The sequence below is a fragment of the Castor canadensis genome, chromosome 2, assembly GCF_047511655.1.
Source record: "Castor canadensis chromosome 2, mCasCan1.hap1v2, whole genome shotgun sequence".
Classification (NCBI taxonomy): Eukaryota; Metazoa; Chordata; class Mammalia; order Rodentia; family Castoridae; genus Castor; species Castor canadensis.
The window spans coordinates 173739557-173757042 of NC_133387.1; the positions used below are offsets into that span (position 1 = coordinate 173739557).

At 33.8% G+C, this 17486-nt stretch overlaps 1 protein-coding gene across 6 annotated transcripts in view; it reads left to right on the top strand.

The window, feature by feature from the left end:
* Ccdc15 (coiled-coil domain containing 15) overlaps positions 1-17486 on the top strand; it is a 61694-nt gene that overhangs the window by 29253 nt on the left and 14955 nt on the right. For 4 of the 6 annotated variants that reach the window (XR_012445578.1, XM_074066439.1, XM_074066442.1 and 1 more), the window contains exons 14-15: positions 8671-8763; positions 9784-9887. Coding sequence is in view for 5 of the 6 variants with exons in the window: in XM_074066439.1 (XP_073922540.1) it covers positions 8671-8763; positions 9784-9887 (197 nt within the window). In the remaining variant the exon portion in view is untranslated. Of the gene's footprint in view, positions 1-8670; positions 8764-9030; positions 9137-9783; positions 9888-14811; positions 16205-17486 lie in introns of those variants that run through there. The other 2 variants (XM_074066443.1, XM_074066444.1) reach the window with 2 other exon arrangements.

The following is a 17486-nucleotide window of genomic DNA, read 5'->3' on the forward strand; positions in this document are numbered from 1 at the left end:
CTTTACTGAGTCTTCTTTGCTTCCTGAGTTTGTTTCCTAATGGAGTTCTTTAGGCTTGGCTCTAGTTTACCTATCCCTTCATACTCTTTCTGTGAGTGATATTTTATTTCTGTGTCTTCAGCTACTCCATGTTAGGATGATTTTGAAATCTGTCATTTGGCCAGCTCTTTCTCCTGAGCTCCAGCTTTCCAAATACCTGTCAGTCATCTCAACTCTGATATCCCATAGGTATCTTAAACTGAAGATGTTTAGAATTGAACATATCACTCATTCCAAAGCAATTCTTATACTCAAATAACACACAAGCCAGATCCTAGGAATTAGGTCCACATCCCCTTTCTGCCTCAGTCTTAGACTGTATTGATAAGGCCAGGCTGTAGCAGTTCAGTTTCATATTAAGCCCCACTTTCCATTTCTCTTCTCACTGCCAAAGTTTTAGCTCAGGCCTCCATTGTTTCTCATCTGGCCTATTATTGCTCTTCTAACTGGTTTCCTGTCTTCAAGTTTCCTACTCCATTCCATTTTATCCTTTATAATACAGCCAGAGAACCTTTTAGTTTTAGAAATACTAATTTTTAGTCAAAAAAAAGGTCAAATAATGAGAATGCATTTTCATTCAAATTGTAAAAATTCAGGTGCACAAATAGAGGGATCAAAGTTATCTTTTATTATTCTATTTCTTCAGCCTTTTCCCTCTCCAAACATATCTGTCATTACTTCAGAGCTCATGTAGACTGTATTGTTTGCATGCAGATGTGTATGCATGTACACACACACATATTTTTTTCTGGTGATACTGGAGTTTGGCACATTCACACATAAATATAGTTTGGATTGTATAAACGCCTATGCTGGGTTTTACATAATGACATTGTATTATGTTGATTACTCTAGCTTGTTTTTTTTTTTTTTTTTTTTTGAAGGCCAAGCTGGCCTTGAACTCCTGATCCTCCCATCTCTTTCCCGAGTGTTGGAAGTATATGCCACAATGCCTAGCTATAGCTTGCTTTTCAGTCTCATATATTAAACTGTGATATAATAAATTGATTTTTTTCCTCTTTAGTATGGATATACAAATACTCAACTGTATTAACAACCTTTTGGAGATTGGCTTCTATTACATATACCCACTAAAAGCAAGTAGCAGGATCTCCCTGCCAGGTTGTGACAAAAAAAAAAATGCTTCTAAGTATTGCCAAATGTTACTTGAAGGGTAATTCCATCCTTCGATTGAAACCACTGTGTTAAGGAGATATTGTTTCACCTAGAAAAGTTTAAGAGGGGAAAAACTTAAGCTTTAAGAATGAATCTGGGGAGCCAGTTGCTGATGACTCACACCTGTGATCCTAGCTACTCGGGAGGTTAAGATTGGGAGGATCACAGTTTGAGGCCAGCACAGAAAAATAGTTTGCAAGACCTATCTCCAAAATAACCAGAACAAAATGGACTGGAGGTGTGGCTCAGGTGGTAGAGTGCCTGCTTTCTAAGCACAAAGCTGTGAGTTCAAACTCCACTCCCACCCAAAGGAAAAAGAAAAACTAATCTGAGGGAAGAAAAGAATAAAATGGTGAATCCTGTGTTTTTTATAATATGTGATGAGAACTTTATTGTAGAACTTTTAAAATGAAATATTGGGAGATAATACTATTCTACTTACACAGTTTTAAAAATATAAATGAAATACACAAAATAAATTCTTATAGAATGTTCAAACACTTTAAAAGCCTTTTTTAAGGCCCCACCTTTTAATTCTGTTTCTAATTGTCTCCTTTTCAAAGTTAATCACTGTCAAGAGTTGTATGTATTCTTCCAGTTCTCTTGTAAGCATTTGTATACATGTGAATGTAGGTATGTGTTTTAAAAATTATGGTAAAATGTACATAACATAAAATTTACCATTTTAACCATTTATTTATTTTGGTTTTTTGAGGCAGGGTCTCACTGTGTAGCACAGGCTGGCCTTGAGTTCATGATCCTCCTGCTCTTGAGTGCTGGGATTGCAGACAGGCAGGTTATTTTTTTCAAGTGTGTAATTCAATGGCATTGGAACATTCACATTGTTATGCAACCATCACCATTTGTCTCCAGAACTTTTTCCATCTTGTGAAACTGAAACTCTATGCGTATTAAACAACAACTTCTCATTCACCCTTCCCCCGTTCCTAGAATCCACCATTCTCCTATTTTCCTTAGTATAATGTTATAGCACAGGACAGTATTTGCTTTTAATTCTGAATATTCCATTGTGTATATATACTGTACTTTGCTTATCCATTCACCAATTGATGGGTGCTTGTGTTGTTTCCACCGCTCATTTGTTACACATAATACTGTAATGGACATGGGCATGTAAGCATGGAGGTAGAAGTGTCCAGTTCCATGGCTGCCTCATGAAGCCAGTAACTCAAGAGGCAGAGTTATGGAGGAAGAAAGAGTTTTATTAGCAACAAGTCAGCAAGTGGAAGATTGAAGGGTTTTACCCAAATTCCATCTTACCAAAGGTTACAAACTCAAAAGTGTATATATATATATATAAAAATGTTGGGTTTCTGAGGAGTCTGATTTTTAGCCATAGCCAGGTAGGCACTGGAATATTATTATTACTGTTATTATTATTATTATTATTACTTGCCATGCTGGGGATTGAATGCAGGATGTCACACATGCTAGGCAAGTACTCTGCCACTGAGTTATACTGCCAGTCCAGTCATTAATTCTTATAGTGATCCATTCTCTTTGTGTGGTATTGGTTAATTATTGCATAGGGGAGTGAGGTGGAACACAAATCAGTGAAAAACAGACTTGCTACTGTTAGGAGCAAGTTAACCCATTCTTATCAGCTTTAATTAACATACTTGCTAGTGCTAGGAGTGAGTTACTCATTTAGTAGCTTCAGGTATACAATACCTGTTCCAGTCTCTTTTTAAAATTCCTTTGTGTACATACCCAAGTGTGAAATTGCTGAATCATATGGGAATTCTATTTTTAATTATTTTGAGGAACTGCCATATTGTTTTCCATTGTGATTGTACCATTTTATATTCCCACTAGTATTGCACAAGTGTTCCTTTTTCATGTCTCTACATCCTCACTAATACTTATTTTCTGTTTTTTTTTTTTAATTTATAACAGTCATCCCAGTCTCATTATGATTTTGATTTGTGTTTTCCTAATGGTTGAAGTTCATCATCTTATATGCTTATTGGCCATTTGTATATCTTTAGAGAAATTCTATTCAAGTCCTTTGCTATTTTAAAAAAGTCAGTTTGCTTTTTTTTTAAATTGTTGAATTAGAGGAGTTCTGTAGGTATGTCTGATGTATTATTTGCAAATATTTTTTCCTATTTCATTCTGATAGTGTCCTTCAGAATGTAAAAGTTTTTAATTTCAATGTAGTCCAATTTATTTTTTCTTTTGTTACCTGTGTTTTTGGTGTCATATTTAAGAAATTGCCAAATCCAATGCTATACGGCTTTCTGCTGTTTTCTTCTGAGAATTTTGTATTTTAGCTCTTATTATAGGTTATTGATCTAGTTTGAATTAATTTTTGTATATTTTATATGGTAAATGGGCAGTTTCATTCTTTTACATATACATAGACATTTTCCCCATACCATTTGTCGAAGAGACTGTCCTTTCTCCATTGAATGGTCTTGGCTTTCTTGTCCAAAGCATTTGACCATATATATGTATGTATAAATATATATACATACACACAAGGGTTTGTTTGTAGACTGTCAGGTCTCTTCCATTGTTTTGCATGTTTTTATATCAGTATCACATTTTGATTGCTGTAGCTTTTTTTCTTTTTTTCTTTTTTTTTTTGGTGGTACTGGGGTTTGAACTCAGGGCCTTTGTGCTTGCTAGAAGGTGCTCTACCACTTGAGCCACTCCTTCAGCCCATGATTGCTATAGCTTTGTAATAAGTTTTGAAATTAGAAATATGTGACTGCAACTTTATTCTTTTTCAAGATTGTCTATTTGGAGTTCCTTGAAATCTTATATTAATTTGAAGAAAGATTTTTCTATTTGTGAAAAAAATGCCATTGGAATTTTGATAGGGATTGTGTTAAATACATAGATTGTTTTGAGTAGTGTTGGGATTCAGAAAATGATATCCCAAAGTATAATGCTTTGGGCCTCAGAAGCAAGCTTTAAAAAGCAAAGTCTCTTTAACCTTTTCTGTTCTTTTGTCTCCTTTCCCCTTTTTCTCTGCCAAGGCAGGTCACAGGGAGTAGAACTTCCTTTTCCCCAACAAAGACAGAAAGCCTAAAAATATCACTTGAATCTTTCTCTGCCTTCTGTTTTAGAGCTTGCAGCAAACATTATCTGTCTTGCAGTAAATCATAAGAATGACCTCCATTTTAAAAGAGGTGCTGCCCCATACACAGACGGAAGAAACGCTGCACAGATTGACTGAGAAGAATCTTGACAGACAGGTCTTTCTGGGTTTCTCCACTGAGTCTTAGCATTAGAGCATACTCTTTGTCTAATCATTTCTTAGATGTCTGTCTGTATTTCATTGAACCTAAGCGTACAAATGAATAGTTTACCTTGGGTCTTTGGGTTTTCATTCTAAAGATCCTCATGTACATGAAACTGTGATAGAATAAATTTGTTCTGCTTTTCCCTTGTTAACCTGTCTTTGTTAAAGAGGTTTTGGCCATGATCCTTAAGATAGGTAAGAAAAGATACCATTTCTTTTCTCCCTTACAGTAGTATTGACATCTTAGCGATAGTAGTCTTCTGATTCAGGAAAATGAGTGTCCTTTTATTTAATTTTCTTTCAGCATTGCTTCATAGTTTTCATTGTAAAAGTCTTTTGCCTTATTGGTTAAGCTTATTTGTAAGTGTTTTTATTCTTTTTAATGCTATTGTAGATAGAATTGTTTTCTTAAATTTCTTTTTGGATTATAAATTGCTTATGTATAGAAATATAACTTTTGTTGTTGTTTATGTTTGTTTGTTTTTGTGTTGCTGGAGATCACATCTAGGGCCTTGTACATGCTAGGCAAGTGCTCTACTGCTGAGCCATATCCCTGGCCCCAGGATAACAGAAACAGTGGTTTTTGTGTTGATTTTGTATCCTTCTGTTGCAAAATGTATACAGTTCTTTTGTGGACTCTAGCATTTTTGGAGGCACATTCTCTTTTTTTCTACCTCTATTTTCATCAACCAATGAACACATAACTTATTTTATGGATATTTCTGTTTAAAGACACGTTATTTAATATACATGGTTTGGACTGGAGATATAGCTCAGTTATTGACTTTTTTCATTTGCCTCACATGTGCAAGGCCCTTGGTTTGATCCCTAGCACTACAAAAAAAAAAAAAATGAGAGAGAGAGAGAGAAAACATAATATATATGTTGATCTATTAACATTGCCAGCACTGTAACTCATGCTTGCATGGAAGCTTCTTTAACGCATGTTGTTTTTTTTGGTGGGGGTTCAGGAGATTGAATCACAGCCTTTTTGTGTTTAGGAATAATAGGTAAGCAAAATGCCTGGGGGCCATCTTAAACAGTGAAATCACCAACAAAAATGCAAGAAACTTGGCATTACGTAGACCACAAAAGGACACCTGTATACATTACAATAAGAGCTGAATGGAAAAGGCAAAGCAGAGCATTGCCTTATTCACTTCAGGTTGACATGCATTTTGGGTTACTCAGATTTTTCATAGCTCTATGCATGTCTGCAAAGGGCAATATAAGCTTTGTGAGTGTTGGGATTACATAAAAATTTTAGTGAATAGGCCAGTTTATAAACATGGAACATGCAAATAATGAAGATTGGCTATAATTCATAAGCATGTAATCGATCTATTTAAAATATGCAATTCAGTGTTTTTGGTATATTTTCAAGGTTATGCAAATATCATCACAGTCAATTTGAGAACATTTTCATAACCTCCCAAAAATTCTGTTTCCAGGAGTGCTACACAATGTTTTTCCTTTATCCTTATCTCTAGTGCTAGGCAACTACTAAGCTGTTTTATTTCTATGTAGATTTGCCTGATCTGGTCATTTCATATAAATGAGATTATGTAATATTTGGCCTTTTGTGACTGATTTCTTTTAACTTAGCATAATATTTTCAAAATTCATTGATGTCATAGCATATAGCAGGATTTCATTCCTATTAATTGCTGAGTATTTCCATTTTATGCATATAGCACAATTTATGTATCCATTCATTAATTGATGGGCATTGATTTGTTTCTACTTCTTAGCTCTTATGGATAATGTTGCTATGAACATTTGTGTACAAGTTTTTCTGTGGACATATTTTATATTTCTCTAAGTGGCTTCAACAGTTTTCATTCCCAGCAGAAGTGTATGAAGGTTCAGATTTCCCGCATCCTTGTAATCCTTTGTTGTTGTCATTTGCAGGCCTGGGAATTGAACCTAGGGCCTCCGTTCATGCGAGGCAAACACTCGACCACTGAGTTATACCCTCAGCCCCACACCTTTATGTTTAATTATTTTCCACTCAAGTAGGTGCTTTCATGTGCTTGTTGACCATTTGTATGTGTTCTTTGGAGAACTATTAGAGCCTTTGTCCATTTAGTAGTTGTGCTTTTTGTGTTTTGAGTTGCATTATGAGAGTCCTTAATACATACTGGTCCCTTTCCGAATATATGTTTTGCACACATTTTCTCCCATTTTGTAGGTTTCTTCGTTTTTTTTTTTTAATGGCTTTCTTTGTAACAAAAAAGTTTTGAATTATGAGATCCAGTTATCTACTTTTTTGCTGACTTAAGGTTTTAGTGTCGGATAAGAAACCATAATCTAATAAAAGGCCCTGAATATATACTAGTATGTGTTACCTTTAAATTAATAATCCACTTTGAGTTAATTTTTGTATGTGATGTGAGGAAATGGTATAGCTTTATTCTTTTGTATGTGGTTAACCATTGTCCCTGCACCATTGTTGAAAAGACTGTTCTTTCTCATTGAGTTGTCTTGGTACTCTTGTTGAAAATCACTTGATGTGAGGGTTTATTTTTGAACTCTCAGTTCTATTCCTTTGGTCTATGTCTATCCTTATGCTAGTAAAACATGTCTTGATTATTATAGCTTTGTTGTAAAGTGTTGGGAAGGGTGAGTTCTCTAATTTTGCTCTTCTTTTTCAAGATTTTCTCAGCTAACCTGATTCCTATCATTTTCATAGAAATTTTAGGATCATCTTGTCAATTTCTGCAAAGAAGTCACCTGTAGTTTTAATGGAAATTGCATTAGCTCTGAAGTTTGAGGCACATTGCCATCTTCAGAATATTAGGTCTTTTAATCAATAAGCATGAGATAGCTTTCCATTTATTTAGGGGTCCTTTAATTTCATTCAACAATGTTTTGTAGGCTTCAGAGTATAAAATTAATACTTCCTTTATTCAATTTATTCCTAAATGTTTTAGTCTTCTTAGGGTATTATAAATGAAATATTTTTTCTTAATTTTGTTTCCAGCTTGTTCATCACAAACAAGTATAGAAATATAGTTGATCTTATATCCTGTTGTGATCTTCTATCCTGTAGCTTTACTGAAAGACAAATATCTTTTAAACTAAAGAGATAAAAAAGTAAATATCTTATTTCCAAAAGTTAGTGTTGCAGGCCGTGTTGAGAGTTCTTGCCATCATGGGCCAAAGAATTGGTTCATGAGGCACTGGATTGACTTGTGAGACAACAAGGTCAGCACAAAAGTAGGATTTATTAGAGGGAAAGGAAAAGCTGCCCTTAGCAATGCACAGAGAGCCTGGAAAATCTGTACCTCCCTATTGTTTACATAGAGGGGGTTTTTTATTTGGTCCTTTGTGTTGGGGAGGGGAGTCAGGAGTCAGAGATGGAGTGGTCTTTTGACATATCTCTGTAAGAACACACTCTATTGGGGAGGGGAGGTGTAGGAGTCAGGAGTGGAGTGGTCTCTTAACATATATCTGCAGGAACATACACACAGTCCTGTGAAAGCCTCCTGTTAATTGGCCTTGTGTCATTTTGAGGCATCCCCAGGGGGCCATGACTTGTGAAACACCGTGTCCCTTTACTGGATGTAGAGCTCACAGTACTCTCATGGGGAATGGGGCAACTGGCTCATTTTATCTTCTGATCCCCCAGACCCAACATTAGAGATCATAATGACCCATATAATGTCCAGGTAGATTACCAACTTACAAAGTTTTCCTAGAAAATATGGTGGGAAGTTAGTTCCTCCATGCCATGCCAGTTGATTGATAAATTGTTTCCAGGCTTATATTCACTGTAATCGTGCCTTTTAAGAGAGTTGTATAGATTGAACATGACCGTAGACTTGAGATATTTAGGGATCTGGCTTTGTATTTGGATTTAATCCCAGCCATACTTGTGCAGAATGATTTCAAGTGACCACTTTAAGAGAACTTTGTTTCTGAACATTTGATTTGTTATTTGTTCATTCATGTTTTTGACCCTAATTTTTTTCTTTAGTTTATTTTGTTGTTGTTTGGTTAGTCAATTCCTTGTGGAACTGCTTCCTTTCATTCTTTTTTTGCTTTTATTCTTTTATATTTCTTTTTTGGTTTTGATCCAATTGACTTCAAGGTTGCAGGAAAAAAGAATTAATAGATAAAAATAAAGGATTCACAGGGCTAGCTTTTGGTAATTTTGTCTATGTCCCTGGTCTTTCTAACAGGAGTATGATGACAATCATTTGGGATTGAGCACTGAATTCCAAGTTCCACTGGCATTTCAGTCTGGAGTAGATCAAGAAGAAGACAAGAAAGAGGTATATAATAATGATGTTTTTGAATACCATGATAATATAAGTGAAGTTGGGGGCAGTTTGCTGCTTCCTAATATATTACGAACTAATACTGCAAATTCTAAAGAAGTTTATTGTCTCTTCCAAGCTCGTAAGATTTAGAGTACATTGATGTGAATCAAAGATTTGATTGAAGTGAATTTCTTCAGTAGTATATATTTGTTGCTATAACTCATTTAACGGAACATTTTAAATTTATGGCTTCCTTTTATTTCCCTTTCCAATTTAAAGTTAGGTTTACACTAACCCTGGCCATGAACCGGAATTACATGTGGAGATTTTTCAAAATACAGATGCCTGAACCCAAACCAGATATACTGAATCTCTATCTGAAAACGTAGGTTTGGGGCATTTGTGTTTTTATGATGCATCCTCAATATTGAGAACTGCTATTTAATAAACTTTTTATAATTTCTATCAAAAAGCCCATACCCTAGTATATGCATAAATATGCTTTTTCCCATTTGAGTGGCCTGTGTTCTTAGAGAATATATAAATCCAGAGGTATGAAGAGATCACACACAGTGTACTAGCACTTTTTTAAAAATTATACTTGTTCCATTTATGAGTACAATACTCAGCATTCTATGCTCCTCCTTGCCATGTTAAGCTAGGCCCTCCTTTTATGGCACACAGTACTTGGGAATACAGAGTAAATTTGTATATATTTTATTGTATCAAATATAGTCACTCCCTTAAGTACTGTAGACAAGGATTATACTAAGGGCAAACTAGATTAATGCTTCTTTCTCTGGTTTGTCTGTTACATGATAAGTGCTTGAAAATATAAAATTCTTATATGTGAAAATGCAAAATTCTTGTATGTGTTATTACCCTGAATTATGAGAGATGGGGGAATTAATGACTTAGTCCCATGTTACTTCTGTATCATACAATTTTCTTATCTATAGCATAAGAATATTTTCCTTCCTTATGAAGTTCTCTGAGAACAGAATTTTAGGAATTTTAACTGCTTTCCTTTAGCGTCAAAAGCAGTATCTGAGATACAGAAGACTTTTCATGGATATTGAGAGAGAACAAGTAAAAGAACAAAAAAGAGAAAAGGAACAAAAGAAGAAAGTTGAAAAGTAAGTTCTTTGATCCTCATTCTGAGGCTAAATTGCCAGTTAAATGTTTTTGGAGGCTGTGTCTTGGAAATCATCAGGTGTGGATTCAAGGTGTAGCTCAGTGGTAAGAACATAGGTTTAGCATGTACTAGGTTCTGGGTTCAATTCCCAGCCACCCCTTTGTCAATTCCTCCTCCCCTTTGTCCCCCAACCAAAAAAAAAAAAAAAAAAGCAAGCAATGAATTTACTCTCTGATACATACTGAAAACAGCCACTTTTGATCTGGGTAGAATATTGAGGAGAGCGAACAGCTATGGTTTTCTTACTTGATATTTTTTATCCACATCATTCTTTTAGAGCAGTTTCAGGTTCAAGCAAAATTGAGCAAAGTGGCTTATTTTTTATTCCCACCAGGAGGTAAACAAGAGTTGCTATTCTTCCATATCCTTGCTAACATTTGGTATTGTCAGCGATTTGTATTTTGACCATTCTAATAGGTCTCTCATTGTTTCTTTAATTTTCATTATCCTCAAAATTATTTGCTGGCTGTATATCATCTTTGGTGATATGTCTGTCCAGGTGTATTGTCCATTTTAAAAATTGGATCATTTTTTTCTTGTTCGTGAGTTTTAAGAGTTTTTGTATGTTATGAATACCAGTTGTCAGATCTTTTGAAAATATTTTCTCAGTCTGTGGCATGTCTTTTCATTCTCTTGACAGTGGCTTTTGTAAAGCAGAAGTTTTGAATTTTATTTTTTTTTATTATTTTTTTTCCTTTTTCTTTTATTATTCATATGTGCATACAAGGCTTGAATTTTAATCAAGTCTTACCAGTTCTTTTTCATGAATTATGCCTTCAGTGTTGTATCTTAAAAAAATCATTGTCATATCCAAAATCATCTAGATTTTTTTCCCTGCATTATTTTCTAGGAATTTTATACTTTTGTGTTTAGCATTTGGCTTTCTAATCCATTTTGAGCTAATTTTTGTGAGATGTTTAAGGTCTTTGTCTAGAGTAATTCTTTGCATGTAAATTCTTTACTTGTTTTGTTAACACTTATTGAAAAGAGTGTCTTTTATTTTTATTAGCATATTAGTATTGTACTGGGGGTACATTGTGATGTTTATAAAAGTGCTTGCAGTATATCTTAGAGTCATTCCTCCATCATTCTCTTTTATCAACCCCCCTTCCCTCACTTCTTAGAACAGTTTCAACAGGTCTTGTTCCATTTTCATACATGAGTATATGATATTTCCACCATATTTGCCCTCCTTCACCCTTTCCTTATGTCCTCCTTGCTCCAACTGGTACCATCCCTCAGACAGGATCTGTTTTACCTTTCTGTCCTTCATTTTTGAAAAAAGACATTTTTGTTTCTTTAAGACAGCTATACAAGGAATTTTATTATGTCATTTCCATGTATTTATGTATTATATACCAAATTGATTCATCCCCTCCATTTTTCTCTTTTCTACCTTAGTCATCTTTTTATGGTGATTTCAACAGGTTTAAATATTCTGTATTCATTCTTGTGTAGAAATTACATCAGCCATATTCTCCTTTACTTCATTTACCCTCTCCCTCCACAAAATGACCTGGTAGGACTTTGATTAGAATTATGTTGAATCTGTAGATCAACTTGGAAAAAATTTACATGTCAACAATATTTAGCCTTCCTATCCATGATCATGGAATACCTCTCCATTTATTTAGTTTTCCTATTGTTGTTTCATCAGCTTTATACTTTTACTCATATAGCTCTTGTACATATTTTATGAATTTATACCTAAGTTTTTCACTTTTTTTGGGTGCTAATGTAAATGATAGATTTTTTTTAAATTCCAAATTCATCCATTTATTGCTGGCATATTAAGAAAGTGATGGATTTTTATACATTAACCTTGATGTTATTGTTTACTAGTTCTAGGAATTTTTTTTTTTTTTTTGGTGAATCTTTTGGAATTTCTGCACAGATGATCATGTCATTTGTGAACAAAGACAATTATATTTCCTCCTTTACAGTCTGTACACCTTTTATTTCCTTTTTTTATCTGATTGCATTAGCTAAAACTTCTGATATAATGATGAGAGGAAGTGGTGAGATGGAAAATCCTTGGTTGTTCCTGATCTTAGCAGAAAAGCTTAAGAGTTTCTCACCACAAAAGTTGTAATGAAATCTCATGAATCTAGTGTAAGGATTCATTTCCTCAGATATAATTGACCTAGTATGCATAGGACACTAACTGATAATAAGTATATGAAAATATTTTGAAATTTGAGAGTTTTATATATATGTATGTGTATATGTATATATTTAGGTAATAATAATTTATTTGTATTTTTACTTATAATACTGTAACTGAAATTGCTATAAAGTTACAGCCAACACCAAACAATGCTAGCATAGTGGTTCAAGTGGCAAAGTGCCTACCTAGCAAGCATGAACCCCAGTACCACAAAAAATACATGAATGAATGAATGAAAAAGAAAAAGGGGTTAAAGTGAGTATTTTAATCTTTCTTCTTAAAAGGCTTAGAAGAAAACTGCAAGTCAAATTAGAAAACCAGAGGCCATAAGGATAAGTGCACTAATCAGCAAACTTTTATTTGCAGTAAACTATTGTAAACAAATGTGCAAAAGAGAAAAATCAACAAAGGCCAAAGTTATTTTTTTGAAAGTTTTCTTTTGCCAGGAACATATGACTTTTACTAATCAATTAAAAAGACCAGAGAAAATGCAATTTACCAATATTAGAAATGGAAAATGAACCCTTACTATAGAATTTATAGATATTAAATGATAACATTGAGGCATGAAGTTTGCACTGAAGCATTTGACAATAGTGATGAAATAGACAAAATAATAAAAAGAAATAGTAGCTAGCAAGCATGCATGAGACCCAATACCCACTAAGGCAAAAAAAAAAACAAAAAAAAACCCTAAAAACTAAAACAGATATAAGAGGAAATTTTAAAAATCTGATAATCCAATGATTTTTCTATGAGATGTTTAAGAGTTATTTCATATATGTTTTTATTCTCATATACTTTCCTCTGTTTGAGATATATAATAATGCTTTTGTCTAAAAGCCACCTGACACATATGCGGAATCTAGAACAACAACAACAAAAGAATAACATGACAGGGACAGTTTTGGGAGGGGAATCAGTAGGAGGCAGGAGGCAAAATGAGAGGGTGGTAGGGATCAATTATGATTGAAATGCTTTATATGTGTGTATGAAAATAGAATAATGAAGCTTTAAAAATGTATTTAAAAGGTGGAAACGGGATAAGAAAGGGCAATAAAGGAGCTGAATTCAGTCAAAGTACATTATGCATGTATGAATATATTCCAATAAAATAACTTTGTACAATTAATTTACACTAAAAATGTAAATAAAAACCACCTGACAAAAGCTACTGCAAGTGTGTGTGTGGGGGAGGTGTGTGTTGGAAAAAATCTTTACCTACTTGTCTAGCCTTTTGGTAGAATTGTATTTGAACATTTGAAGGACCTACTCTTAGTGTTCTTAAGGATTGTAGTTATATAATCTCTCTGTATAACAAGTTCAGACTCTAAGGATATTGGCTTTCTAGAAGGTCATAATACCTAGGCCAGATTTGTCTTACTATTATCCCAGTCTTTTAGCTATAACTGTGGTCTGATCAGTATCAAAAAATCTTTCAAATGGAAAAATGAGACCTGTTGTAACTATTCCAGGAATGGGGGGAGGGAGGTAAAGGAGAATGATGAAGAGGATGAATTCAAGTATGATATATTTAATATATTGTAAGAACTTTTATAAATGACAAAAAATGTACCCCCAGCACAATAAAAAAAATTAAATAGCCAAAAAAAAATTTTTTTAGTTCCATAGTACCCATATATAAGCATTTTACAGGCTCATCAGGTTTAAGACAAAATGGAAATGACTTAGTTCAGTTCATTTAAATGAAGCCAATATACCCCTGCTGTAGGTATTTTATATCTAACCTCAATCTTCTTATAGCAGGCTCACCACATGGTACAGTGGTAGCAAAACTACTGACCTTCTTTGGAAGCTTTTTTGTTAAGGCTTTTATTTTATTGCCATATCCTATTGAATAATCTTTTTTTTTTCTCTTGAATTTATACTCTTGACCTCAGAAAAATATGACTCACAGATGGTATCAGAAACTTAAAATTGATAATTGGAAAATAATTAAGACTTACTTTTTGCCTTTTCCTTCTTGAGAACACTAAATAAGTTATGTCTTCTTTGCATGGAGGTTATGTGATTTAACTTGAAGACAAAACCCACATTAGTAGCATTCTAAAATAATCATACATATGCTTTGTAAACAGTAATTGATAGCTTGCTTTACCTCACCCAGTTAAAAGAATTATGTGGTTTTATTCATTTGCTTAGCAGCTATTTATTGAACTTCTGTTAATTGGTAGACATGCTAGATTTAGAGGGTGTAAGAAATAAAAGACATCCCAATCTTAAAGGAACCTACTAATAGATTTGACTGACAAGTGGGGAAGCAGATAAATAGACCATTATAATACCTTATATTAAGTGTTACAAGGCAGTACAGTATGTAGTTAAAAACTTGAGGAAATATATGTTCAAGTCCCAGCTCTGCTGCCTATTGACTGTGTGACTCTGAGAAAGTAGCACAGTGATCCCAAGTTTCTTCTTTATAAAATAAGGATAATAATGTTATGTATGTCATAAAGTTGTTGGAGGATTAAATATGTAAATACACTTACCACAGAATCTGGCACATAGTATTTGCTCCATAGATATTAGTTGCTTTTATTATTAAGAAAAAGCACAGTACAATAGTATATGGAAGCACAAAGAATGTGTTTTGAAACCAAAATTTGGGGGCTTGAGGATCAGGAAAGGGAAGAATTCCTGAAGGTTTTTTTGTTTGTTTATTTTTGTTTTCTTGCAGTACTGGAGCCTTGAGCTTGCTAGACAAGTGGTCTACCTGGTCTACTACTTGAGCCACTCCCCCAACTCCTGAGCTTGGTTTTGAAGTATTAATAGGAATGGTGTAAAAAAAAGGTTGGAATCAGATTGTGGAAAGAATATATAGGAATTCTAGGCAAAAGGAACTACATTGCAAAAGCAGTTATTCATGAGAGAATGTAACACTTCTGAGTTTGATGTGATTAGAACTAAAGATATGGCAGGATGTGAGCTTTAAGAAATAAAGACAAGATCATAAAGAGCTTAGTATGTCAGGAAAAGGAAGTTGGACTTTACACTGAAAATAGTTAGGAGCCCAATTAGAGTCATTTGGGAATGGATAAGAGTAAATATTAGGAGGATATTGAAGTAACACTTACAGAAGAGAATTGATTTAAAAATATTATATATTAAACCCTTACTGTGTGTCAGGTGCTTTATACAGATTATCATCTCATTTAATTGATACACTACTGCAAGGTAGCAGTAGTTATATTCATTGTTTACAATGTGCTAGGCGTAACATTGAGTGCTTTAGAGGTATTAGCTCATTTACTCATTTCAGTAACCTTATAAAGTACATTTGATTATTCTTTTTCATTTTAAAGCTGAGAAAATGAGCGCTGTGGTTGTTAACTAATTTGCCTAATTGTAAAGACCACACTTAGCAAATGTAAGAACTGGGAATTTAATCCCCTAGATTTGACTCTTATCATCTAACCTTTTGAAACCTAACTTGGCCTGTCACATAAGATTAATGCTTATGTGGCAACTAGTGGAAGCTAGTAAAAGCAGATTTTTAAAGCTGTCAAAAGTTGACAGGCTTTTGTCAGAGGTAATTTTAAGGATAAGTCTCAGATTTCTGGCTTGTGCCACCAGGTAAGTGGGATACTGTTAAACAGGAAGGAGGTGGAAAGGATAACTTCAGATTTGGGCATATTGAGTTTGAGGTGCTTAAAAGAAATCCAAGTAGAGAGTCAGTAGGAAATGTTAGTTATTCTTAGTAGTGATTTCTAAGATCACTAAGGAATAATACTTTCAGTATTAGGGAATGGAAGACGGAAAAAAGTTGAACAGAAAAATAAGATCAGCAGGCAAAGATTTAGACTGTGCTAGATTAGGCATTAATCCTATTGTGTCAGACAGGTGGATTTTACCTACCTCCTTAAGAAATTATTTTTCTAACAGAGCACCTCTCCCCTACTGAAATAAATCTGTTTCTTCATCTTCGAAGCAGAATTTATTTTATTTGAAAGTATGAGTGTTGATAGATATCTGTGATTGCTCCAAAAGAAAGAATCCAAGGAGTCAAAAGATAGCCCTCATTTGTAGTTGTAGGTCTTTATTTTCACTTAACTTTGTAAAGGATTATGTATGACTTTATTGTATAGAAGTGAACTGAGTAACAAGAAGAGTTCATGATTTATTGTTGAAGTTATAAGAATATATTTTTATATTCTTTTATGTAGTTTTCCAATGATACTTTGTTTTTAGATTCTCTTAAAAATGAAAATATTGATCTTTTCTTATTGTTTACTTGTGTAAACACGTAGTATATTAAGTTTATAAACCAATTTTTAACCTCATACTTTTTTACTTCTCAGTGAAAATCCAATGCTGTTTTCAGAATACCTCTTGGCATAAGCAGAAAACTATTATAATAATATTTATGTCATTGCTCTCAAGAAACAGAGGTACTGACACTGATTTCTGACACCTCTTCCAGTTTCTATTGTATATCAGTAAAAAGTATATGTATATAAGAGGCCTTGGAGATATTAAGAAATAGAAACTTGTTTAGAGAGTAATTGTTTATAGCAACTTTTTTAGTCAGCACTATGATTTTGGATTTTATGCTCCCTTCCAAACTATTGTATATAATGGTCGTTCTTACCCTGAGGATCTGACCAAAACTATAGAATCTTTTCCCAAGAAAATACATGTGAGACATCCAGTGGAGATGTCAAGTTGACAAGGAGATAAATACAGGTTTGAATCTCAGAGGACATGATTTGTGACAGAACTGTAGCTTTGTGAGTTATGGATAGTTGTGGGTGTTAACTGAATCAGAGGACATACATTCATCACCTGGGGAGAGGGTATAGTGTAAGGAGAGTGTCTAGAATTGACCTTTGAGGAGATGCATTTGCAAAGAAGGCAGAAAAGGATGGTCCAGAGGGGTATATAAGGAAATCTGGTGAAAATACTGTCACAGAGGCAAGAAAGAGTAATTAGCAATGAGAGTGCAAGTAAAATGAGGATTGAAAATGCTCCATCAGAGAGAAATAATAAAAATAAAAGCTGAAATCAACAAAATAGAAACCAAAAAAAATACAAAGAATTAATGAAACAAAAAGTTGGTTCTTTGAAAAAATAAACAAGATCGACAGACCCCTGGCAAACCTGACTAAAATGAGGAGAGAGAAAACCCAAATTAGTAGAATCAGGAATGCAAAAGGGGAGATAAAAACAAACACCATGGAAGTCCAGAAAATCATCAGAGACTACTTCGAGAACCTATATTCAAATAAATTTGAAAATCTTAAAGAAATGGACAGATTTCTAGATACATATGATCATCCAAAATTGAACAAAGAGGAAATTAATTACCTGAATAGATCTATAACACAAAATGAAATTGAAGCAGCAATCAAGAGT